The sequence below is a fragment of the Sminthopsis crassicaudata genome, chromosome 4, assembly GCF_048593235.1.
Source record: "Sminthopsis crassicaudata isolate SCR6 chromosome 4, ASM4859323v1, whole genome shotgun sequence".
Taxonomy (NCBI): Eukaryota; Metazoa; Chordata; class Mammalia; order Dasyuromorphia; family Dasyuridae; genus Sminthopsis; species Sminthopsis crassicaudata.
In genome coordinates this window covers 206061189-206089118 of record NC_133620.1, presented here as the reverse complement: position 1 = coordinate 206089118, position 27930 = coordinate 206061189, and the positions used below count along the sequence as shown (strand labels likewise).

The following is a 27930-nucleotide window of genomic DNA, read 5'->3' as shown; positions in this document are numbered from 1 at the left end:
AGTATTTTGTAAATTTGTGGATTTTCTTTGTCTATAACATTTTAAAGTATTTTACCACAGCAATTAAACTTTACAAATAAAAGAAAAAAGCAATAGCACCAGAGATGCTATAATCAAAGTATTTTCTAGCTTTTTATTTAAATTATAAATTATTATTAATAAATCATTTATTAATAAAATGAGACTCCTTAAAAGTATTATTTTGTTATTTATTAATAACATCATACAATGTAATAAAACTGCCATCATTCATAATGATGTAAAATATCACTTGTGTTTATCTGAGATTGTTAAATATATTGGTTATATTTATTACATCTATCATTTTGCAAACTAATATTTTTCATTTAACATTTAACATTGAAAAGTTTCAAAACTTTCTAGTTAATACTTTAGTTATTAGTGTTTGCATATTGAATTAACAGAATCGGTGTTAACAAATATGCAGGTCTGAATATGAATGATAATCATTAGTATGCTAAAAAATAAAATTCATTAGAAAAATAATTTTTAAAAACTGGAATAAAAACTTGTAAAATTTCATCAAAGATATAACATCTTTTTCAGTTCTTATCTTTTTTGTACTCCCTGAAGCATATGACTTTGCTAACTAGCATTCCTCTTGAGTACTTCTAATACTAAAAATCCAAATGTGAGAACATTTTTATCCCAAATTTCATTCAGTCAATAAATACTTATTAAGTGTCTAGTACAAGTCAAGTACTATACTAAGCACAGGAAAGACAAAGGCAGGCAAAAAATAATCACTGATTATAAAGAACTCACAGTATTGGGGGGGATGAGTATTGGAAGGACACAAAATGCAAAAGAATTATGTATAAATAAGCTGTATAAAGGTAAAATAGGATCAACTGAGAAAAGGCCCTAGAATTAAAAGATTTGGGAAAACTTCCAGTAGAAAATGTGATTGTAATTGGGATTCTAAAAAAGTGAAGGAATACAGGAGGTACAGATAAGGAAGGAGAACATTACATCTATGAAGAACAGTCACTGAAAAAGGCTCAAGTCAAAGAGGAAGTGTCTTGTTCAGGAAATATACAAGGGGAAAAGGTGTCTTATCAGGATATTGAGATCACAAATGAAAAAATACTTTTAATCTATAATTTATCAAATAAGCAAGTGGGATGTAATTGAACTGTGTCCTTCCAACTCTTGTTTGATTCACTTGCAGGTGATACCTAGGGGTTTATTTCAAAACACCATAGTATAATAAACAATAAATATTTCATTCTAACTTATATAACTATGATATCAGCCAAAGCACAATTAATTTCCCTTACATAATTTATACGTTATACATTTATACATTAAATTTGTTTTTATTAATTTTATAATTATAACTTTTTTTGACAGTACATATGCATAGATAATTTTTTACATTACCCCTTGTACTCCCTTTTGTTCTGAATTTTTCCCCTCCTTCCCTCTACCACCTCCCCTAGATGGCAGGCAAAGGAAGAATTGGATTCAGAAGGTAAAAATAATCTGGGAAGAGAAACAAAATATGTTTAAACTCATTTCCCAGTGTTCCTTTTCTAGGTTTAGCTGATTGTGTCCATTACTGATCAATTGGAATTGGATTAGCTCTTCTCTGTGTTGAAGATATCCACTTCCATCAGAATACATCCTCATACAGTATCACTGCTGAAGTGTATAATGATCTAGTTCTACTCATTTCACTCAGCATCAGTTGATGTAAGTCTCTCCAAGACTCTCTGTATTCCTCCTGTTGGTTATTTCTTACAGAACAATAAGATTCCATAATATTCATATACCATAATTTACCCAACCATTCTCCAATTGATGGACATCCATTCATCTTCCAGTTTCTAGCCACTATGAAAAGAGCTGCCACAAACATTTTGGCACATACAGGTCCCTTTCCCTTCTTTAGTAGTTCCTTGGGGTATAAGCCCAGTAGTAGTATGGCTGGATCAAAGGGTATGCACAGTTTGATAACTTTTGGGGCATAATTCCAGATTGCTTTCTAGAATGGTTGGATTCTTTCACAACTCCATCAACAATGCATCAGTGTCCCAGTTTTTCCACATCCCCTCCAACATTCGTCATTATTTATTTCTGTTATCTTAGCCAATCTGACAGGTGTGTAATGATATCTCAGAGTTGTCTTAATTTGCATTTCTCTGATCAATAGTGATTTGGAACACTTTCATGTGAGTGGAAATAGTTTCAATTTCATCATCTGAAAATTGTCTGTTCATATCCTTTGACCATTTATCAATTGGAGAATGGCTTGGTTTCTTATAAATTAGAGTCAATTCTCTGTATATTTTGGAGATGAGGCCTTTATCAGAACCTTTAACTGTAAAAATGTTTTCCCAATTTGTTACTTCCCTTCTACTCTTGTTTGTATTATTTTTGTTAGTACAAAAGCTTTTTAATTTGATGTAATCAAAATTTTCTATTTTGTGATCAGTAATGATCTCTAGTTCTCCTTGGAAACAAATTCCTTCCTCCTCCACAAGTCTGAGAGGCAAACTATCCTATGTTCCTCTAATTTATTTATGATTTCGTTCTTTAGGCCTAAATCATTTGATCTTATCTTAGTATGTGGTGTTAAATGCCTAGTTTCTGCCATACTAATTTCCAGTTTTCCCAGCAGTTTTTGTCAAATAATGAATTCTTATCCCAGAAGTTGGGATCTTTGGGTTTGTCAAATACTAAGATTGCTATTTTTATTCACTATCTTGCCCTGTGAACCTAACCTATTCCACTGATCAACTAGTCTATTTCTTAGCCAATACCAAATGGTTTTGGTGACTGCTGCTTTATAATATAGTTCTATATCAGGTACAGCTAGGCCACCTTCATTTGATTTTTTTTTTATTACTTCCCTTGAAATTCACGACCTTTGTTCTATACAAATTTTGTTATTTTTTCTAGGTTATACATTAAATCTTTAAGTTTGTATTTTAATTCACCAAATATAAAAATTAAAACTCAAAAAACTCAAACAAAAAAGGCTATTTAGATAAAATTTTAGTTTAAAATTAGTGAAAAAGTATAATATTCAGGAAAAATAATACTGGAGTAACCATGGGAATTACAAAATATTTAGGCACCAAAGGCAGCTAAAATTAACTGGTTCTGACATTCTATAAACTAAACTATATATATTTCACAGAATTTGAGATGTGGAAAAGCCTCAGGAGCCGTGTAATTCAATCCATAGAGGAAGAAAAATTCACTGTAATATGTAATATTCTTCTCTAGAATATAATCTTCTCTGGAAGCAGGTTTCTTGGGGGCTTTTGGAGGCAGCCTTAGTTTCAGTTCAGAGTAATATTCCCAAATGCAGCCAGGAGTTAAAGTCCAAATCCTTTATTGTTTCTGGCAAAATCTTATCTCCTTCACTTGGGGCTTGGCTAGTTTTCTGGAGGTCTTACAGATCTTGCTGCTAGTCCTTTGCCTCTGCCAGCTTCTCTCTAGTTCCCTCCGAATGTCTCTGAATCCAAAGGTTTGTACTTCAGCATCCAGCCAGCACAAAGGTGGAAAATGGAATGAATCTGTCTCTGCCTCCAAGAGTAGGCTTGTCTTCTTGGCCCTGAAAGCTTCTTGCTTATATGATGTATATTGAGTATACATCAATCATTATATCACTAGGAAACCATTATTTGTCGTAGGATTAAATCAATGCTAAATTAGATTTAACCACTGTCTCCTCAATTCCACTTAGTACCTTGTTTCAAATTCTGGCCCATAACATCTCCTGGTAGGATCAGATCAATCATACTGAACCATGCTAAATTAAATAATTATTGTCTCTATCAATTCCACTGTCTTAGTACCTTATAAGAATCCTAACAATGTCTGTTTCTGTACCTCCAAAGAATCTATTACTACTTTAGGCAAGCCATTCCAAGTAAAAAACCTTCTCATTGTTAAACTTAAATTTGCCTCTTATGAACTTCTATTAAGATTCCAGGTTCTGACCCCCAACCAAAAATTAAACTTGAAATACAAAAATTAAAAGGAGAAATCAATAAAATTGAAAGTAAAAAAACTATTGAATTAATTAATAAAACCAAGAGTTGGTTTTATGAAAAAGCCAATAAAATAGATAAACCTTTGGTAAATGTGATCAAAAAAAAGAAAGAGGAAAATCAAATTGATAGTCTTACAAATGAAAAGGGGGATCTTTCCATCAATGAAGAGGAAATTAGAGAAATAATAAGGAGTTACTTTGCCCAACTTTATGCCAATAAATTTGATAACTTAAGTGAAATGGATGACTTCCTCCAAAAATATAGGCTCCCTAGATTAACAGAGGAGGAGATAAATTGCTTAAATAGTCCCATTTCAGAAAAAGAAATAGAACAAGCTATTAATCAACTCCCCAGGAAAAAATCCCCAGGGCCAGATGGATTCACATGTGAATTCTACCAAACATTTAAAGAACAATTAGCCCCAATGTTATATAAATTATTTGAAAAAATAGGGGATGAAGGAGTCCTACCAAACTCCTTTTATGACACAGACATGGTACTGATACCTAAACCAGGTAGATCGAAAACTGAGAAAGAAAATTATAGACCAATCTCCTTAATGAATATTGATGCTAAAATCTTAAATAAGATATTAGCAAAAAGACTTCAGAAAATCATCTCCAAGATAATACACTATGATCAAGTAGGATTTATTCCAGGAATGCAGGGCTGGTTTAATATTAGGAAAACTATTAATATAATTGACCATATTAATAATCAAATTAATAAGAACCATATGATCATCTCAATAGATGCAGAAAAAGCATTTGACAAAATCCAACATCCATTCCTACTAAAAACTCTTGAGAGTATAGGAATAAATGGACTATTCCTTAGAATAATCAGGAGCATATATTTAAGACCTTCAGTAAGCATAATATGCAATAGAAATAAACTGCAACCTTTCCCAGTAAGATCAGGAGTGAAACAAGGTTGCCCACTATCACCATTACTATTCAATATAGTACTAGAAACGCTAGCCTCGGCAATAAGAGCCGAGAAAGAGATTCAAGGAATTAGAGTAGGAAATGAGGAAATTAAACTATCACTTTTTGCAGATGACATGATGGTATACTTAGAGAACCCCAAAGACTCTGCTAAAAAGCTACTAGAAATAATTCAAAATTTCAGCAAAGTGGCAGGATACAAAATAAATCCACATAAATCCTCAGCATTTTTATATATCACTAACAAAATGCAACAGCAAGAGATACAAAGAGAAATTCCATTCCAAACAAATGTTGAGAATATAAAATATTTGGGAATCCATCTACCAAAGAAAAGTCAGGAATTATATGAGAAAAATTACAAAACACTTGCCACAAAAATAAAATCAGATTTAAATAATTGGAAAGACATTCAGTGCTCTTGGTTAGGTCGAGCGAATATAATAAAGATGACAATACTCCCCAAACTAATCTATTTATTTAGTGCTATACCAATCAGACTCCCAAGAAACTATTTCAATGACCTAGAAAAAATAACAACAAAATTCATATGGAAGAATAAAAGGTCGAGAATTGCAAGGGAACTAATGAAAAAAAAACTCAGAGGAAGGTGGTCTAAGTGTACCTGATCTAAAGCTATATTATATAGCAGCAGTCACCAAAACCATTTGGTATTGGCTAAGAAATAGACCAGTAGATCAGTGGAACAGATTAGATACAAAGGACAAAAAAGGGTACATCTATAGCAATCTAATCTTTGACAAACCCAAAGATTCCAACATTAGGGATAAAAATTCATTATTCGGAAAAAACTGTTGGGAAAACTGGAAATTAGTATGGCAGAAATTAGATATGGATCCACACTTAACACCATATACCAAGATAAGATCAAAATGGGTCCATGATTTAGGCATAAAGAGGGAGATAATAAATAGATTAGAGGAACAGAGGATAATCTACCTCTCAGACTTGTGGAGGAGGAAGGAATTTATGACCAGAGGAGAACTAGAGATCATTATTGATCACAAAATAGAAGATTTTGATTACATCAAACTAAAAAGTTTCTGTACAAATAATACTAATGCAAACAAGATTAGAAGGGAAGTAACAAATTGGGAAAATATTTTTAAAAACAAAGGTTCTGACAAAGGTCTCATTTCCAAAATATATAGAGAACTGACCCTGATTTATAAGAAACCGAACCATTCTCCAATTGATAAATGGTCAAAGGATATGAACAGACAATTCTCAGAGGAAGAAATTGAAACTATATCCACTCACATGAAAGAGTGTTCCAAATCACTACTGATCAGAGAAATGCAAATTAAGACCACTCTGAGATACCACTACACACCTGTCAGATTGGCTAAGATGACAGGAACAAATAATGATAAATATTGGAGGGGATGTGGGGAAATTGGGACACTAATACATTGCTGGTGGAATTGCGAAAGAATCCAGCCATTCTGGAGAGCAATCTGGAATTATGTCCAAAAAGTTATCAAACTGTGCATACCCTTTGACCCAGCAGCGCTACTACTGGGATTATATCCCAAAGAAATACTAAAGAGCGGAAAGAGACATATATGTGCCAAAATGTGGCAGCTCTTTTTGTTGTAGCTAGAAACTGGAAGATGAATGGATGTCCATCAGTTGGAGAATGGTTGGGTAAATTGTGGTATATGAAGGTTATGGAATATTATTGCTCTGTAAGAAATGACCAGCAGGAGGAATACAGAGAGGCTTGGAGAGACTTAAATCAACTGATGCTGAGTGAAATGAGCAGAACCAGAAGATCACTGTACACTTCAACAACAATACTGTATGAGGATGTATTCTGATGGAAGTGGAAATCTTCAACATAAAGAAGATCCAACTCACTTCCAGTTGATCAATGATGGACAGGGGTAGCTACACCCAGAGAAGAAACACTGGGAAGTGAATGTAAATTGTTAGCACTAATATCTGTCTGCCCAGGTTGCATGTACCTTCGGATTCTAATGTTTATTGTGCAACAAAAAAATGATATTCACACACATGTATTGTACCTAGACTATATTGTAACACATGTAAAATGTATGGGATTGCCTGTCATCGGGGGGAGGGAATAGAGGGAGGAGGGGTAATTTGGAAAAATGAATACAAGGGATAATATTATTTAAAAAAATATATATATAATAAAAAAAAAATTAAAAAAAAAAAAAAAAAAAAAAAAAAAAAGATTCCAGGTTCTGTCCTATAGTGCAAAATAAAAAAAACTTCCTCTACATAAAACTATTTGACACTTGAAAATAGCAATACTTGTTCCTTACAATCCTCTCTTCTCCATACTAAACATACCTAGTTCTTTCAATCATGTTAGGCTCTTCACCATGCTAACTGTGTTCCCCTAGACCAGTAGTTTTCAAACTTTTTGAGCTCCCAACCCTTTTATCCTCTTTGTTTCAGGAACTAACTGGTAGATTCTTTGAATTTCTATTTTGGTCTCTGATTCTAGATAGTATTCCTTTATGATTTCTTGAAATATGTTTGGGCTTGTTTTTTGTTGTTTTTTTTTTTTTTTGGGGGGGGGGGGGTGAGGCTTAGGGGAGGTGGAAGAGTTTTTAGATAAACTACTGATTCTTAAATTATTTCTCCTTGATCTTTTTTCCAGGTCAGTTTTTTTAAATTAAATATTTCATATTTTCTTCTACTTTCTCCCCCAGTCTTTTGAATTTGTTTTATTGTTTTCTGATGTTTCATGGAGTCATTAGTTTCTATCTAATTCTAATTTGTAAAGAGTTGTTTTCTTCAGTGACATTGTGAATCATTTTACAAGCTGTTAAGTCTCTTGGCAAAAAACAAAAAACAAAAAACCAACAAAATTGCAAAGTTCTCATTTCTTTTCTGAATTTTTCCTCTATTGATTTTATTTGACTTTAATTTTTGTGTGTGTGAGCTTTTTAAAAACATATTTCTTTAATTCTTTTAGGAATTCGTGTTCAGCTTATATCTAACTTCAAATTTTCCTTTTTCTGTATTTGTGTCCTGAGATTCCCTGTTGCCACAATAACTTTAATGACTGGGTTCTTTTTTGATTTGCTCATTTTCTCTGTCTACTTTGGACTTTATGTTAGTGCTAGGAGTGAGGAGGGGAAGTCATAGAAGAATGTCTGCCATGAGTTTCTGTTCTTTTGTGTTTAAGTTTAATTAATAATTATATTGAATTAGCCTGTTAAATTTCTAGTGCTTCCAGAGTAGTAAAATCTAAGGAAAGGTCTATTCCTTGCTGCTTACAATGGTTGCTCCATCGTAACCAATCCTTTCCCCTGAAATTGTGACCCAAAACTGAGATATGGGGAACAACGCTGCCATTCTTGCTCCCACTGTTGATACAGGGATTTCTCAGGACCTCTTTCTTCCCAAGTATTTTCTGCCCTATCAGTTCCCTTAACCATCTCTTGGTATTAGAATGATTCTTTCCAGCAGTCATTGCTATGCCACCCCACTATTCGGGCTCTCTCTACCCTCCAGTGTCCACAAACATCTCTTACTAGACTTCTCTGAGCAAAAAAAAAAATGACTCCCTAGGACATTTATTTTGAGGGAAGGGGTGCTTTCCTGATCTGGCATACTTCCTATGGTGTTGTGAAGGAGCTGAAGGAAAAAAATGTACCAGCTTGAATCTATATCTCAGTTCTACTTCCCCCTCCATTCAATGTGTTTCAGAATGGTACTTTAGTTAAATTATATGAAAAAAAAAAATCTGGTTTCATACTACTACACAGTGAGAAAATGGAAGAGTATTTTGATAGGCAAATAACATTTTTAAAGTATTATGAGTTTTGACTCAGAGAGACCTTTTTTGTGATTTCTAGGGACCTGCAGACCAGACTGCAGACTATTGCTATCTGATCACTACTTTACACTTTCAAAGTTGATTTTCTATATACATCTTCATCTTATGATCAGGCCAATTTTTTAGCTTAAAAGTTAGCAAAATGGCCTGAGGACCAAATCCTGATTTTTACACTTTAAAACACAAAAGAATTTTATTTTAAAATGTAGTCTATAAAAAGAGCCTTCAGTTAGGATTTGGCCCTAAGCCATAGTTTCCCTACTTCTCCTCTATACTGTCAAGATTCTTCTAAATTGTATCCCAAAGTGGTAGGTATCCTTTTCCATTTTATGTCATCTGGAAATTTAATGAATATACTAACAATATCTCTATCAAGATCACTGCTAAAAATGTTAACTATCACAGAACCAATCAGAGATTGGTCCAGTGTTCCACTGAAGGTCTCTTACCAAAATGACACTGAACCTCTTTAACAATTAGTCTGCATCTGGCCAATTTTGAAAAATATTTGATTATATCATCACCTAATGTCTCAGCATAATCCCCATAGGAATACAATGAGATACTTTTACACCCTTTTATCACTTCTTCTATGTTTCCTTAGTATTTATACAAGAATTGCAACATTCAATATCTTATAAATTGGCTCATATTTATCCCCTAGTTGCTATCTACTTGTATTTCTATGATCTAGAGTTAAAATTTTAAATTTTTTGAAGGAAGGTCTTATCTTCAATTTCTTCTAATAAATGCCTTTTTTATTTTGAATTAATGAAAGTGTAAGTTTTTTTGAAAATTTCTCACTATTTGGTTGGTTATGCTTGTATTAATTAAGCCTACATGAAACTAAGATAAGATTATTTCAAAGCACTATATATATTTCCTTCTTCTGATGATTCCTACTGGTCTCATACTAACAGATTATTCTTTTAACTATTTCAAAAAATATAAGAAAAAATAAACAATAATACAAGCAAAACTGATCATTATACATTACTGTTTCCTGGACATATACATTTGGAATTCAGTAATATGTTAAAGATACAACAAAAATAAAAGGTAGAATCTATAGAGAAAAAAAGAAACAGTGAGAGAGTTTTATAATTTATTTATTAGAAATTAGAAGAATTAAAAACTTAAAAGCACCAATATATTTAGGATTTATCTGATACATTTCATTATGTACTGACCTTTCTCTTCATCACATTTGTACAATAAAAAAGTAGCATTCTTTTTAAAAGACTCATATTAATTTAACATACCTGAGTTCGCAAGATTTCACCTTTGGACAACTGCATGTCACCAGTCAGCTCTTTCACTGTGATGCCCAATGGTTCCAGACGCTTGCTGAAGTAATTTGTCATTTCAGCTGCCAAAGCCTTCATTGGTGCAACATACACGATCTGTATGAAAAGGACAAAAGCTTGATAAATGAGCTAAAGCCACAACATCATTTGTTTCACAGCAACCAATACAATCACAATTTATTGTGAAATATGATTCTAGGCACTTCAAGTGAAAAATCTTAATAGTGATATATGAAAAGTAGTTATCTTTGTTGGATAAATGTGCAGCTGTTTAGAGGACAATGGATTTTGTTTATACAGCCTCATCACTTTGAAAATTGGTTCTGCTTCAAAGCTAAATATATTTTCATAGCTTTTCACATGGGTAATAAGATTTTTCAGAACACAAATAGGGACTGGTTTAATCTTAATAAAGTAAATCAAGCAGCATTGTTTCTATGACTTCAGCAAGTACAATATCCTTGAAAACTTCTGGATTTCATAAAATATATAAAACTTTATAATGGTTTTTATCTTATAATTTCAAAAGTTGTTCTTAGGTTCATTAATTTCCTACCTTAAACTCATCCTTTCTGATAACACCTTGTTGAACATGTTGTCGAATTTCATGCAAGACTGTAAGCATGGCAATGTTAGTCTTCCCAGCTCCAGTGGGTGCACAAATCAGCATGTTTTCATTTGTGTTGTAAGCTGTCTCAAAGACTATTGACTGGATCCGGTTGAGTCTTTTAACTCCCTTAAAAGCCAGTTGACCAATCTGAATAAAGATATGCCCCCCCCCCAAAAAAAAAATCAACATGTTGATTTCAAGGACAGCATTAAATAATTAAACATAAACATTAAACTCCTTTTTGTTAAAATAACAACATCACTGCTTGTTCAGTCTATCAGCAGTAGGTTTAGGTAGTATACTTTGGAAAGCCAGAAAAATTGTTTGCAACTATAAAATACTGTTAAAAGATTTGTGAATTGCTTTTCACTAAATTTGAAAACTCTGCAATAGCATAATCTTGATACTAACATCCTTGTCTAAATTCTAAATACATTACTAGTAAACTGAAGCAATTGGAAATTTAAGAAATATGCAGATCCTCTTATAATCTCTTATAAAAGTATCATTGGGCTAAAGCTGAAATGAAAAGTTCTTAAAGCTATTCTAAGATGGTTTCTTCTTTTCTTTTTTTAGAAGAAAAGCAATCAAGTACAGAATACACAAATCTATCAGCACATGTTTTATATTTAAGTTGAAGTAGTTGAGGAAGTCTAGACAGCTAGCAAAATTATTTGCAACTTTTTCATATTTAAAATATATTGATGAACTGCCTTTATGTGATTATAGTAAATGAAATAAAAAATTTTGAAATTGGGATTTTGAAGAAAATTTTTAAAAATTAGAATTCAAAGAATCTTTTTTTTAAAGGAACCAAGTCCATAACACGCTAAAATAAGATGTCAGACAGTAAAATATTCACAATAATTCATGTGAGCATATTACTCACAGAGCAAATTCATGTTAAAAATATCATAGATAAAAAAAATGTTGAAGATGATAATATTAACACTGGATATTACTTTTTCAAAAGTATACTTTCCATAAGACCACTTATAAATTGTGCAAAAAAAAAGATAAGGACAGAAAAGGCATGGCATAAGGATTGATAAGGAATATGTTACTAGACCTGTTTTCACATTTTGCTACAGTATAATATGAACAGAGTAGAATCCAACTCAGCATACTACTCATTATATCATACTATCTCTTATCTGAATTATAAATAATAAACAATTTTTAATAATTTGAAGTCTCTTTTGTTATAACAAGTAATGGAACTATCTTGTGTAAGTATTCTATCATCAATGATGGATGAAGAAACTGAAGTCTAGAATGGTAAAATGACAGTCAAAGTCACATAATTAATAGGGGTCAAAGCTAGATGGTCTTTGAATTATACCATATGTCTCTTTGTAGATAATGATACTTTCCTTTCTTTTGTTTTGGCTGGTATTTTATTTTTTTTAAATTATGAGTCAAACAGCTGAATATATACAATATTAAGAAACAAACTGAAAGATGATAATTAAAAAAAAACAATTTTCACACCTTAAATTGATACTTTTCTCATTAATCCATAACTGTGATAATCATGGGTAATTACAGGGCATTCCTATGTGAAAATTTTCTGGTTCTCATGAATGTAATGAAGTTATGTGCTGAATTTATTAAATATCTCTAAAACTTTAGATCAGTTTGGTGTTAAAAATAAGTCTGGACAGCTTTTCTCAGCTATCAACTCATTTCCCATCCTACTCAGCAATATTTTATCCTAATTATAAGAGACTAATTAAAAAGTTGGCCTTAGTCTTTCTTTTTAACCTTCAGAGAGTCTTGCAAATTTTTACCTCCCCATGCCCTTGCTCATGCAAGTAAAGTAAAATGAAAGGTACCATGATGCCTCTAAAAGCATGAAAACTCCATGACTATTTTTCTAGAATCCTAACTATATCAAGAGATAATTCCATGTTTTTGCCTCTTAATTTTGTTTTGACAAGAAGAAATCATTCCCCCTTTAGATCATATTACCTCCATTCTAGCCTTTATTCCTATATCCTTCCCACTGGAAAACTGTATTCGTCCCCTGGAAGTATTCTAGGCTCTAATACGTAAGGTTCTGCCTTACCTTGCCTACATGCAAGCCTTCCTACAAATCTCCAGTTCAAGCCAATGCTAACATGCTTCCTCATCAGCATCCGTAAGTTATTCTTGAAGAATATAAATTGCTAATAGAAGAAAAAGATTCCATACAGGGAGCCATCTCCTTTAATCCTCTCCCCCTTTTTACTGGGAGGATATCTATTTCATTGGTTCATTTAACAAATATATATTCAACAACTATGTGAAAAGCAAATAAGATTATTTTACTCTTTTATGTACTATTCAAACAATGTCTTAATTTTGACAATAAACTATCAATTTTATAAGCATACATAAATCATATACTTATATATTCATAGAGTACAATCATGAAAATAATAATATGGGTTGAGCATCCTATGCAAGCAGAAATAGACAGAAGGACAGATAAATATATTACACAAAGACTAAAGTTTAGCTTCTGCTCTGAGGATTTAAAATCTAAGTTATGACAAAGACCACATAGAAAAAGTGATTCTCTCTCAGGGGTGCAAATGTATTTTGTTTATAATGGCCAGACTATTACAAAATGGTAATGGGCTTCCCATAGAGAAGATGGTCTAGGTGTACCTGATCTAGAACTATATTATAAAGCAACAGTCACCAAAACCATTTGGTACTGGCTAAGAAATAGACTTGTCGATCAGTGGAACAGATTAGGTAAAAAGGACAAAAAAGGGTACATCTATAGCAATCTAATCTTTGACAAACCCAAAGATTCCAACATTAGGGATAACAATTCATTATTTGAAAATAACTGTTGGGAAAACTGGAAATTAGTGTGGCAGAAATGAGATATGGATCCACACTTAATACCATATACCAAGATAAGATCAAAATGGGTCCATGACTTAGGCATAAAGAATGAGATAATAAATAGATTAGAGGAACAGAGAATAGTCTACCTCTCAGACCTGTGGAGGAGGAAGGAATTTATGACCAGAGGAGAACTAGAGATCATTATCGATCACAAAATAGAAGATTTTGATTACATCAAACTAAAAAGTTTCTGTACAAACAATACTAATGCAAACAAAATTAGAAGGGAAGTAACAAATTGGGAAAAATATTTTTACAGTTAAAGGTTCTGATAAAGGTCTCATTTCCAAAATATATAGAGAACTGATCCTAATTTATAAGAAATCAAACCATTCTCCAATTGATAAATGGTCAAAGGATATGAACAGACAATTCTCGAGATGATGAAATTGAAATTATATCCACTCATATGAAAAAGTATTCCAAATCACTACTGATCAGAGAAATGCAAATTAAGACAACTCTAAGATACCACTACACACCTGTCAGATTGGCTAAGATGACAGGAACAAATAATGATGAATGTTGGAGGGGCTGTGAAAGAATCCGGCCATTCTGGAGAGCAATTTGGAACTATGCCCCAAAAGTTATCAAACTGTGCATACCCTTTGACCCAGCATTGCTGCTATTGGACTTATATCCCAAAGAAATACTAAAGAGGGGAAAAGGACCTGTATGTGCCAAAATGTTTGTGGCAGCCCTTTTTGTAGTGGCTAGAAACTGGAAGATGAATGGATGTCCATCAATTGGAGAATGTTTGGGTAAATTATGGTATATGAAGGTTATGGAATATTATAGCTCTGTAAGAAATGACCAGCAGGATAAATTCAGAGAGGTTTGGAAAGACTTACATAAACTGATACTGAATGAAATTAATAGAACCAGAAGATCGCTGTACACTTCAATGTTGTATGAAGATGTATTCTGATGGAAGTGGATATCTTCAACATAAAGAAGATCCAACTCACTTCCAATTGATCAATGATGGACAGAAACAACTACACCCAGAGAAGGAACACTGGGAAGTGAATGTAAATTGTTAGCACTACTGTCTATCTACCCAGATTACTTATACCTTCGGAATCTAATACTTAACATGCAACAAGAAAATTGGATTTACACACATATATTGTATCTAGGTTATACTGTAACACATGTAAAATGTATGGGATTGCCTGTCATCTAGGGGAGGGAGTAGAGGGAGGGAGGGGAAAATTTGGAAAAATGAAAACAAGGGATAATGTTATTGAAAAAAAAAAAAAAAAAGTTGAGCTGTTGCCTAGGGTTGTGATATTGGGGGAAAAAAAAAAAAGAAATTCTAAAATGGGTAAGCTATTAACTTAGGATAGCTAAATGGCACTGTGATTATGACTGGCCCTGGAGTAAGAAGGATCTGTGTTCAAATCCAAACTTAGACACTTATCTAAAACAACCTCTTCACATATTCTAGTATAAAGGCTGTACTCTCAAGCTCAGAATTCTCTGTATCTCTTCATCTCTTAGAATTCTCAACTTCCCTCAAAGTCCAGTTGAGAAAGTACCTCCACCATGAAGCCTTTCTTCACTTCAGCAAGCATTACAGCTTTTTCCTTTTATTATGTTTTCTTACATGTTGTGTCCCCAATAGAAATCAAGCTCTTTTAAGACAGTACCACTTTCATTTTAAGTTTGCTATCTCTAGTACCTAACAGTGGTTTGCACATATTTATTTAATAAATGCTTATTGAATAAGAAATTGACAAAAGATGTAGGCTAGAATTATTTGATTCATAAATACACAGAAATAATCTGTGAAACCATTAGCTTTATACTATTTCTAAAACTGATATTTTCTGTTAAAAGTTAAAATTAAAAAAAAAAAATGCTACTTTCCCATGTGTGTATGTATGTCTATATGTCTGCTAAAGCAGAAAGAAGCCTGGAAAACTAAAATATAAGATCCTACTTTATTTTGTGAAAATATAAATACTATTTTTATAAGCACAGAGAAAATAAGGACAACTATAATATTCAAGCTTCTAACCATCAGAATTTATCAAATTATGGCTCTGAGACAGTTCAAATATCCTTTGTCACAAGCTTTTTTTATTCTGATGAGAGGATATTTCTCTGATCAATGTAGGCCAAGAGTTGCTGTAGAAGGGGACCTGTTGACAGATTTTAAGGATGACATTTCATTAAGATTATTTCTAACTACAGGCAGATGTCAGAATTCCCACTGTAACTTAGCAGGTGTTTTTTTGCAGCTGGTGCCCTTTCATGGTTAGTTGTTTGCAAGTATTCCCATGAGAATTTAAGTACTTCAATTCTGATGTGGTTTAACTCAGACAGACAAAGAATTACTATTAATAAAATAAAAGATTTTGTTCTCAAATGATAATCTGTTGCCACTGAGAACTCTATATAGAAACTTTATGATTTTATATTATAATCATGTAATTGTTAACTAGCTTAAAATACCAATTTTTCACTTATATATATCAATTTATCTAATAACTAAAAAAAAAAAAAAAAAAAAAAAAAAAGGACAAATACATCTACCATATGCCAATCACAGACAGGGAAAGAGAGAAGATCTGTAATTTAAGAAGATGAACTCCCAGATGAGCAGGTTCCCTCTAGCCGTAGAGGTTAGTATATTTTGAAACAATTTATAGTCTTTAAAAAATTGTGTAGAACACTAAGAAGGAAGGTCACATACTGAAGTCAACATGTGTCAGAGACAGAACAATTATACTAGGAAAAGAAATCAGTTAACACATTGGGTTGTAAGACTTCGATATTGTTTTTTTTTTTTTTTTAATCTAAATTGGACATTTTTAAAAGTATATGCTTGTCTTTTTATTTGGTTTTTAATTGATTTTTTGTTTTTACATTGTATATATTTATCAATATACCTTTATCTTCTGCTCTTCCCAGAGAACCATCACTTATTATAAATTAAAAGGGGGAGAGAGGGATTTAAAACAATTCAGTAAAATTAAACAATATATCAAGCAAATCCAACACTATATATAGTGTTCCATATTGATATTCTGACTCATTCTTCCACACTATATCCTCCCAACTCCCCCTATTAGCCTCCCTCCTTTCCCACAATTCTCATTCCCAACAAGGAGTAAAGAGTTCGTTGTCTTTATCTCTTCTTTGGGGACAATTTTGGACAGTCTAATGTCACAATAACTAGTTTCAATTGTTTTATTGGTGTTTTTTGTCCATTTCTACTTTTTATACTGATTGTTTCTTTCTACTTCAACCTGTTAGTCTATATAAGCCTTTCCATATTTCTCTGTATTCATCACATTTATGATTTTCTTATAGCATAGCTACTTCCATTATGTTTTATACCACATCATGTTTAACCATTCCCCAATCAATGGATATCTTTTTAAGTTCTCTGCTATTACAACATAGTGCTAATTATTAGCATAAAGGATAGAGAACTATCTGCAAAGACAGGAAGACCTGAATTAAATTGCTATCTTTTGTGAAAATTCTGATAGTATGGCCACAAAACAATTCACTTAACCTTTCAGTGCTTTATGCTTTCTAGTTAAGTTGCAAAGATGCTCACCTATAATAATTTTTCCTTGCCATAAGTTCACAGTTCCAAATAAAACCTTAGCCCCTACCCTACAGAAATCTGTTTTTTACTACTAGTTTCCTTAGGGTATATGCCCAAACATGGACAGAAAAGGCATGGATATTTTTAGCCACTTAAAAAAAAAAAAAAAAAAAAAAAAAAAAAAAAAAAGGCAATCATATTCTAATTATTTAATTAACACTCAAGTATGTTGTATTGGGAAAAAACCTTAGTGAAATACTATCTGATAAATGTGGAAATATATATAGAGAGGAATTGACCATGTTTGACATATATTGGATTACTTGTTGTTTTAAGGCAGAGGGGAAGGGGAAGAGGAAGGGGAAGGGAGGGAGAAAAAATTTGGAACTCAAGGTTTTGCAAGGGTGAATGCTGAAAACTATAAATATATTTTGAAAATGAAAAGCTAAAAAAAAAATTTGAAAGCTTTAACAACAACGATTTCTAAAATATCTAAGAACTATACTTTATATATAATTATTAGTTATTAATAAAAATAACTGAAATAGCTCCAAATAAAATTATTTACTGTATATGGTCAGATTAATTTTGGATTCTAATTTTTGTTATTGACTTTACAAGTCTATTCTATTTTATGTTTTTAAAATTAAAGAAATCCACATAAACTTATTTATTTAGATATTTTGTGTAAGTGAGATAATGAATGACCTTCCAAGAATTTAGAGAAAAAATCAGTGGAAGTAATTTAGAAGCCACTGGAGCCAAGATTGTTAATACAAATGCCAGCCAAGTAACAGAAAATGGCATTCTTGTGAGAACTGACAAACTAGAATGTAGCTGCTTTGCTCTATTTTTATTGCTATGATTTGAAATTCAATTGCTTATCATAAAGTGAAGCAGAGTTTTTCTCTCAAAAGGACAATCAACAAGAATGTTTGCAACACAAATTAAAGAACAATATCCAATATGCTGAAGGGAGTTCAATTACCCAGTACTTTGTAGAATTTTCTTAAAAGTCAACTTTATGATGTTACACAAGGGAATGAAATTAAATTCATTAAAAATGTAAGTTAGACATTACAAAAATTTATAATGTTTTACTATGATTTTAAAGTTTTGATTAAATTAACCATTCTTTGTAATTTTTTCTATAAGTTTTTATAAATTAACATTCACATAGTTCAAAATAATTACCTCTATATCCTACATCATTTACCCCAAGCAAAGCTTAAATTTAAGATGGGTTGCCATGGCTCCAAGTTAAATATTCCATTTGCCCATTCACTGCTGAGTGAACTTTCAATATTATGAAAATCTCTGGTTCCTTAGTTCTTTCCAGATTCTGTCCAATTCTCTAGCTTATCAAGGTCCTTTTAGATCCTGATTTGATTATCTACTGTGTAGTATTTTCTTCTAATTTTGTGACGTGTAAATTTAATGAGGACACCATACATAACTTTGTGTAAGCCACTGACAAAAATATTAAGCAATAGGTCAAACAAATATTTCCGAAATATTTAACTACAGACTTACTGACAAGCTAATATTCAACCAATTCCAAATATTCTGTGAATCTGGTCTCCAAAGCAGTTCTGAATCCATCTGATTTGTAATTGGTCAATACATATTTTATCATCTCTTTAAGCAGCTACTTTTATCAAAAGTTTTATAAAAATCAAAGTTAACTGCACCCACAGTACTCCCCTCATCTATTAGTTTAATAATTCTGACAAAATAAAATTATTTTGATATAACTTGTTCTTGATGAAGCCATAATGGATCTTTGTAATCATCATTTTTTTTCCTAGAAGCTCACCAACCATATGTTTAAATGATCTTTTCTGGAATTTTCCCAGGGATCAAATACAACTTACTACTTTTCCCTTGTTTCTTCATTAATTTTTAATATAAAATGGTTTTAAGTTACCTCACTCTTTTGGCAACATTCCTAAAATGAGAAGCTCATAATCAAAGACAACATTCTACATGTGGTCTAATCAGTAATACCAATAAATTCCATAGTCTTTTGAAGACAATAGCTTACTCATTCTTACAAGTACATAAAATACTTACATATACCAAGTAGCCTGTTAGGAAAAGCTTTTAAATCATGTATAATGCATATCAATTTATTTTAAAAGGGTTTTATAAAATATGAACTATCCTACCAGAAATGTTTTTCTTACCTCATCTAAGTCTTTAATAAAAACTGGTTTTTCCTCAAAGCCTATTGGCATTGGTTCACTGTGGGGAATTTTTATTTCTTCATACATTTTATTGTTCTCCCTTTGAATCCCTTCTGGTAAAAGCATCTATTAATATTTAAAAAAAAATTAATGTCAAATGGTTATAATCAAAACATCTTAACAAGTGCTATAGTTTATATTCTAGCATCACCTATGACACAACAATATCAAATAACATATCCAATTAAAATATATTTAAGGTTAACACTATACAGTTGGGAAATGGAGAAAACACCTAGTGGTAAAGTGGACAAGGAAAATGGAGAAAGAAGGGAAATAACAAAAGGCATATAATTTATCAGAAGTTAAATCATTTCAAAATAAGTCCCAGCACACTATTATGGTAGATAAATCTAAATTTCTTTTTATTTATTATTGTATCATACAATGCTTTCAAAAAATATATTAGTAGACAGAATTCCTGAGACTAAAAATACTAAGTATATCTACGGAGTAGGACACTTACCTAGTAGGCCCTCTAACATGCAACAACTAAATGTTAGACAATGAGAAATTATTGTAGACTATCAAAATAAAAGACAAAGTTGTAAAACAAGTGAATAAATATCATGTGTGACAATAATCACTGAAGTGGGGGTGGGAGCAGGGGAAAAAAGAAGCAGCAGCACTATGTTCTTTATTACAAAAAGATGCATTATTGAAAAAAGTAATATGCCAAACACATACCTTCGCACCTCCAATGAATGCTGATGTTTTCATGGCTTCAGCTTGGGAATCATAGACATGTGGATAATGAATTTTTTCAATATCTGCATCTCTCTGTCTGTTCAGAACTGACACACTTCGAGCATTCATAAGTGCTAGCTCTCTACAAAGAAAACCCCCCACACATATCAGGTTGGTAATTATATATGTTGCAACAAAATGAGGAACAAAATGACTAGGACAAATAATTACTTCAAATATCTCTACAAACCAAAAGAAAATTATGAGGCAGCTAGGTAGTGCAATGGATAGAGCACCAGCCCTAAAGTCAGGAGGACCTGAGTTCCAATCTGGTCTCAGACACCTAACACTTCCTAGCTGTGTGACCTTGGAAAAGTCACTTAACCCCAATTGCCTCAGCAAAAAAAAAAGACAGAAAAAGAAAATAAATTAAACTAGTGTAGGTGTCAATAAAGAGGCTAAAATTTATGAACAATAAAATATGACAATATATTTTAGATGCTATTTTTAGATAGCACCAACTTAATAAATAAAAACAATATTGTTATTTATAGTTTTGTTCCCCTTATGCTAAGGCATATAAAAATTCCATGTTTATGAGTATTTTAAAAACCAAGAATAAAAGAATAAAAAACCAAGAATAAAAATAAGCAATAAGTGATATATACAATTTCTAGATACCAATGGATTATGTGTATTTTTTTTCTCTCCTGTACCACTATATGACAACATGGGAAATAGTATTCACCAATCAGAGAAAGGAAAAAAAAAAAAAAAAAAAAAAAAACATTAAGACATTTACTACAATTTTCATATATCTCAAGTTAATATAGTTTGCCTCTAAAATTAGTCTACATGGATACAACTAAGGTTGTAATTAATTAGACTATTCCATTCCTATCCCAAAAAATTAGTTTTTCATAAAAAAGAAAAATCCCGTATCTGGGGAGAAAAATGTAAAATCAGAAATATTTAAAATATTAAAGAGAACTAAAGGAAAAAGCATATGCTAGCATGCACATTCATCAGTTTCTGGTCTTTATTATTACCTCTGTCTCCTCAACTCCTTAGGATCAAAACACATTAGTCCTTCCCCTCCAATTTCTCCTTCTTCTCCTGCTCTTTTTTCTCTTCTGGCAATTCGTTTTTCTTCACGACGATGCTGCTTCATTAACTGCTTTTCTTGTTCTGATTGAATAGTGACTTGACAACCATAATTAGGCTTAGCATTTTCTGCAGAAAATTTTTTACAATTGTCTACAAAACAAATTCATAAAAGCATGTAAAGAATTTTTGAAATGTATTGTCTGACATGTGTGGTTACTTATAATTTATGCAAGCAATTTCTTTCCACTCAAAAAAGAAAAATAAAATAAAATGTGAAGAAATAGCACTTAAATTTAGCATAAGGAATACAAATGCGACCACTCACTTTGAAGAACATTTATGTAATGGAAGCTTATTTAATGGTCATCATATGATAACTGCCTGTACATTTAAAAAAAAAAAAAAAAAGAAGCTTATAAAATGAATTATAACAGTTTAATTGTTAGCCCTTCAGAATTTGGTGGAGTCTCACTTTCAGATATCAAGATTCTAAAATGTGTAGTCAATAATTTTACATTAAATTCTACTCAAAATATGTGTAATATATAAATATAACAGGGTCAATAATTGCACAATAATTTTGTTCAATCTATAAAATGATATTCTATATAATCGCTGTTCAAAAAACATTGTAAAAAATAAAAAACAAAAAGGAAAATCACACCTGATGAGTAGTCAATGAATGACCAGCAAATGCAAATTAACAGTACAAACAAGTTAAGAGGCATTACATTAGAAAGAGAATTAATTGTATTAGGAAATCAATGGTGATGGGTTCAAATACTTGCTCTGCACTAATTTGAGAACCCCTAAGCAAATGACTTAATTTATCTGGCCCTTAGTTTCCTCATTTATAGAATGGAGATATATATCATAAGGGGATCAAATGAGATCATATATTTTTATTTATATACATTGATACTATATACATATATATATGTAGATACACAGAGTACTTTTGCAAACCTTTAAGTGCTACAAAAACTGTAAACTACACAATTATAACAACAGTTGCCTTGGTAACTGACATGAATTATATAGTCACTTAACATCTCTGGATCTTAACTTCCTTTTCTGTTAAAAAAAAAAGGGGGGGGGGAAATTTTTAGCTCTTGGGCCCCTTATGTCCCTTCCACATTTGAACCATACTATTTTATGCGTGTTATAGTTTACAATTATGTTTTACATTTTGCATGCTACAGGATTTACACCATGATCACAATGTAATCTAAGTAAAGAGAAATAAATTCAATGCTAAATCATTATTTGATGTAAAGCATTATTATATTAGAAAGTTTCTGCTAACACCAAATATTTCATTTCTATCTAAATGAATGAAGAGTAAAATGATCTTACCTTGAAGAGCTTGCAATTTATGATCATTTGAAGAGAGAAATCTATCCACAATTATAACTCTGTTTTGGAGGAGCTTCTCAATAAGTTCAAAACCCTCAGGTCCTAGCAGTTCAAATAACTAAGGAAAAAAACACACAAACACAAAGACTACTATCACTGCAAGAACAATACCATATCTCAAGAGATACAAGGTTTGACTAGTTCATCCATACTCTGAAATTGCCAATAAGCAGATGAAAATCAGAAATTGTATGCTTAAAATTATCAAATTATTCAAGTAACCTGCTTTAAGAAAAGCTGATATATAAAAATTTGATTATTTTTCATTTTATAAAAACTCAAAGCTTCTCTCTCATACATTTAAATTTATGCACAGACTTTACTTAACAAAAGAAACTGGCTTTTATGTAACTTTTCAGGAACCAAACAACTACCAGAAAGGGATAAAGTAAAAAGAAACCAACATTCATATTCTGATTGCTAGAGACCGTGTCACCTTCTGAAAGGGGAAGTGAAGAGAAGTGGGGGTGCATACAGAGGATACCCAGCATCCAGGGGCATGACATTTATAGAGTCAAGACCAAGAGGAGAGAGAAGAGGCTGTTGGAAAATTCTAACCCCTGTATAAAGAAGGATTAAAGAGGAGGTTACTGTTCTTCCCTTCAGTTTTCCAATCAGAGGGGCTTATTAAAATATCAAAATGACCAGGAGATTTTGGTAATTTGTGAGGAAAATAGGGTACAATATGTGAAATAGCATTCTGGGAAATCCAGGTTGACTGCCATTAAGTACATAATTTTTGTTGATTCATTCAACAAAATTTTATTAAATTTTCTATTATATGTACTCATTTTTTTTGGGGGGGGGGTCCCCAATCTTTCTTGCTTCCAAGCTCATTTTTTTATTGCCAAGAACACCACCATCATTACAGTGATCCAGGTTCAAAATATTGGGTGTCATGCTCATGCCTCACTTTCTTACCCCACATTCATCAAGTCTTGTTATTTCTATATCCATTCAAATACTATCTCCACTCACACAGATAATAATCTGTACAATTCAGATCCTCATTTCTCTATCTTGGATTATTTTAATTACTTCCTACTAAAGTCTCCTTTCCCAAAGTTTTCTCTCCCAATCCATCCTCAAAACAGACACTAAAGTATTTTTTTTCCTAAAGTCTAAATCTAACAGTCCTTAGCACTGTCAATATCAGAAAATGATATGATTTTATCAATGGAAATCACATAAAAGAAGCATTAACACTTTTCCATCCAATGTGTAGTTGAAACCTTCCATATGTATTGTCTCACCCATTAGAATGTGAGAACTATCTTATTTTTCTATTTGTATCCTTCATACATAAAACAGGTACCTGGCACAAAATAAATTATCTTTGTTGGTCTTGTTTTTTATTTGTATTTTTTATTTTTCCAATTTCTTTTTTTAATTAAAGCTTTTTATTTACAAAACATATGCATGGGTAATTTTTCCAATACTGACCCTTGCAAAACCTTTTGTTCCAAATTTTCCCCTCTTTCCCCTAGCTGGCAGATAGTCCAATACATGTTCAATATGTTGAAATACATGTTAAATCCAATGTATGTATACAAAATATGTATACATATTTTCTTGCTACACAAGAAAAATCAGATCAAGAAGGAAGAAAAAGAAAAACTGAGAAAGAAAACAAAATGCAAGCACATAACAACAGAGACAATGAGAATGCTATGTTGTGTTCCACACTCTGTTCCCATGGTTCTCTCTCTGGGTGTAGATGACTCTCTTAATCACTGCAAAAGTGAAACTGGTTTGAATTATTTCAATGTTGAAGAGAGCCACATCCATCAGAATTAATCGTCATACATAACAAATTCTTAATAAATGCTTTATACATTTGTTTCTTTAACATGAATTCTATCTGATCTAAAGGTCATCTAAATGAAATATTCAGTAGCACCATTTTCTTTTCGCTGCTAAAATTCCACTTAAATAGGTCAAATTTTTAAAGAATCATAAATGGAATTTATTTTTTAAAAAATCAGTGTATTTGAACACATGTTCTTCATGACAATAAAAGTCAAACCTTAGAAGACATTAACACTATTTCAATGACAATCAACAAATAACATTCTAAAAGCCTTTCAAATATTCCACTGTACTCTGTTAAAGCTGACTAAATCACAATCACAATTCACCTTCTTTTGATCTTCTTCCATATCTGTGCTTGCCCAGATAAAACAAGCTATGCAGCATCTATTATATGTATGACACTGCATTGGAATCAAAACGAACTGTGTCTACAATACAAACAATGTGCTAAAAAACTACAAGGATTGTTTAACAGAATGAAATACTCATATGATATAACTTCAATATGGTATTTTCCTCAAAGTCTTGACTTATCTTGACTGCCCTTTCCTCACATTTATCTTAGGACTCTTGTTTGACTAGATCAACTAAAGACTGAACAATACAGAAAAATAAAGGTTTTTACCTTTCCAGTAACAAAGAAATGTACTATACAAACAACTGATTTTGAAGTCATTCCTGTATTAGCAACAAATCATTTCAGGTCTAGGAAGATATAATTCTTTTCTTTTCTTTTTTTGTGATGGTATTTAAAATTCCCTCACAAAAACTCAATACTTAGATTTTACTAAAATAATGGAAAAATGCAGAAGAAAAAAAAAAACCTAATCTAGCTAAATAGCAAGTTTACCTTCTTTTTTTTTTTTTTCCCCCCTGTTTGGCACCCACAAAGTCACTATATTTATTTAGGAATACTTCTATTTAGAAAATCTATATGATATCCTTTTCTATCCTCACTTCATAGAAAACAAAGCATTTTATGCAGCCCATTACTTATGTTTTCCACTGGCTTCAGTTTATATATTTATTAAAACTAAACTGCAAAAGTCACAAAGTTTGTAATTTGACACGAACATATAAACTGATTCCTAATGAGGATAATTAAAACACAATAGAAGCCCTTGCGTTATCCCACGTCCATTCTCTGGGAGGATAAAAGAGGGTGGCACTCCAGAGAGAGAGTGTCTGGTCTGGACCAGACTTGAGGCAGCTCTCTGCAGGAAGGGAAGTCATTACTCTGGACCAGAGTTAACGGCAACTGTGGAGACCACAGTTCTCTACAGGAAGAAGAAAGAATCTGTCTGAGAGATTTGAGTTGACACAGCAGATCTCCTCCCAGACAGCAATCGGCAGTTTCTGGAGACAACAGCTCGTTACATATTGGTGTCCACAATGTGGGACAAGGACTTTTGCTTATCCTGACAAGGACTAATTCTGAGCCCTTCAGAGGAGCTAGACTGGACTATTGCACTAGTCAACAATGGATTCCAAATTAGCCAACCAAATTCTCCTGTACTGCATTATAAGTCAAAAAAGGTCAGTATAGGAAAACTAAGCAAATGAAAATATGTTCATCTTTTAAAATTATGTTTAGTTAACTACAATATAAATCCAGAAAGCCTTGAATAAAATAACAGGCAACACACAGATGTTATCAGAGGATATACATTCCACATCAAACAATTATATAAGATTCAATTTTATGAGGGGCAAATGAAAGCCTTTTAAAAGTTAAATCTTAAATGACCAGCAGGATGAATATAGAGAGGCTTAGAGAGACTTACATGAACTGATGCTAAGTAAAATGAGTAGAACCAGGAGATCATTATACACTTCAACAACAATACTATATGAGGATCAATTCTGATGGAAGCGGCTATCTTCAACAATGAGGATCCAAATCAGTTCCAACTGATCAGTAATGAACAGAACCATCTACACCCAGCAAAAGAACACTGGAAAATGAGTGTGGACCACAAAATACCATTTACACTCTTTCAATTATTGTTTGCTTGCATTTTTGTTTTTCTTCCCAGATTATTTTTACCTTCTTTTTAAATCCGAATTTTCTTATGTAGCAAGACAATTGTATAAATAAGCATACATATATTGTATTTAACATATACTTTAACATATTTAATGTGTATGGATGGGACTACCTGCCATTTAGGGGAAGGGGTGGAGAGAGGGGAAAAGTTGGAACAGAAGTGTTTGCAAGGGTCAATGTTGAAAAATTACCCGTGCATATGTTTGGAGGAAGGGAGGGAAGGAAGGGAAGGAAGGGAAGGAAGGAAGGCAGAAAGGGAAGAAAGGGACGGAGGGAGGAAGGAAGGGAGGAAGGGAGGAAGGAAGGGAGGAAGGAAGAAGGAAGGAAGCAAGGAAGGAAGGAAGAGAAAGAAGGAAGGAAGGAAGGAAGGGAAGGCATTTGATATCAAATGTCAGAGTTGTTGACCAAAAGACACTTAACTAAGAGTTCAGGGAACTAGGTACTTTGTATGATCTGGGAAAAGTTACTTCTTTTCTCTAAATCTGTTTCCTAATCTCTAAAACAAAAGACTGAATATATATAGTCCTGAAATTGTACTTGTCTGCATGTTTACAATTTGTTAGAATTTATAAACACAAAATCACTATCAGAGACTTAAAATTAATATTGAAAAAATGCATTTTAGCAACATGCATGCCTATTTCTTGGAAAGCACCTACTACCATAGTACATTTTACCTTTAAAACAAAGTCAAAATAATATACTCTTCAAATTCTTTTTGTAATTCATTTTCAAGTAATGAGAAATACTCAGAATCCACAAGAGAATTTTATATCCAACTCTAAATATCCCCTACTCCACCATTCATTATACTTCATCAAGATATTTTAATTCTCTAGGTTACACAGCAGATAGATAAAGGCTGGACTTAGGAGTCATGAAGATTTGAGTCTGAATTCTGTCTCACTGTGTGGCTCTCAGTTTTCTCAATCACAAAATGAAGCTATTGATAACACCTATTTACCAAAGTTGTTGAAAGGATCAAATGAGATATTCATAAAGTAGCTTGCAAACCTTAAAGACCTACATAAATGCTAACAATTAATATTAATAAAAATATGTTGGAAAACTAGACATGATAGCACCATACTAATATAACTAGCACCCAATTATAATGAAAGATTAAAATTAATTGCCCCCAAATCTATAAATAGAACTCCATAAATTATTAAGTATTCTCTAAGTTACAAAATTCTTAAGCCCAAACTCTGAATTAAGTTTATTTTTTAACATAAGGATTCAAGAATTCAGATATTAAAAGTCCTTTCTATGGACTGCAGGTATTACAGCAGGACTTTAAAAGAAAAGATAAAATACCGGGTCAGATAAATGTACTAATCAAATTCAATGGTTATAAATCCTGTAATTTAAACAGATTAAAAACCTATGTATTTTCCTTTTTAAACTTGCCATAATACT

The 27930-nt window shown here is 32.0% G+C and overlaps 1 protein-coding gene across 3 annotated transcripts in view; it reads right to left on the bottom strand.

The window, feature by feature from the left end:
- The window catches only part of ASCC3 (activating signal cointegrator 1 complex subunit 3), a 325569-nt gene that overhangs the window by 249965 nt on the left and 47674 nt on the right, over window positions 1–27930 (bottom strand). For all 3 annotated transcript variants that reach the window (XM_074310218.1, XM_074310220.1, XM_074310219.1), the window contains exons 5-10: window positions 22593–22710; window positions 21179–21386; window positions 20130–20271; window positions 19383–19508; window positions 10677–10877; window positions 10076–10216 (exon numbers count right to left, since the gene is read on the bottom strand). In XM_074310218.1, coding sequence (XP_074166319.1) covers window positions 10076–10216; window positions 10677–10877; window positions 19383–19508; window positions 20130–20271; window positions 21179–21386; window positions 22593–22710 — 936 coding nt within the window. The remainder of the gene's footprint in view (window positions 1–10075; window positions 10217–10676; window positions 10878–19382; window positions 19509–20129; window positions 20272–21178; window positions 21387–22592; window positions 22711–27930) is intronic.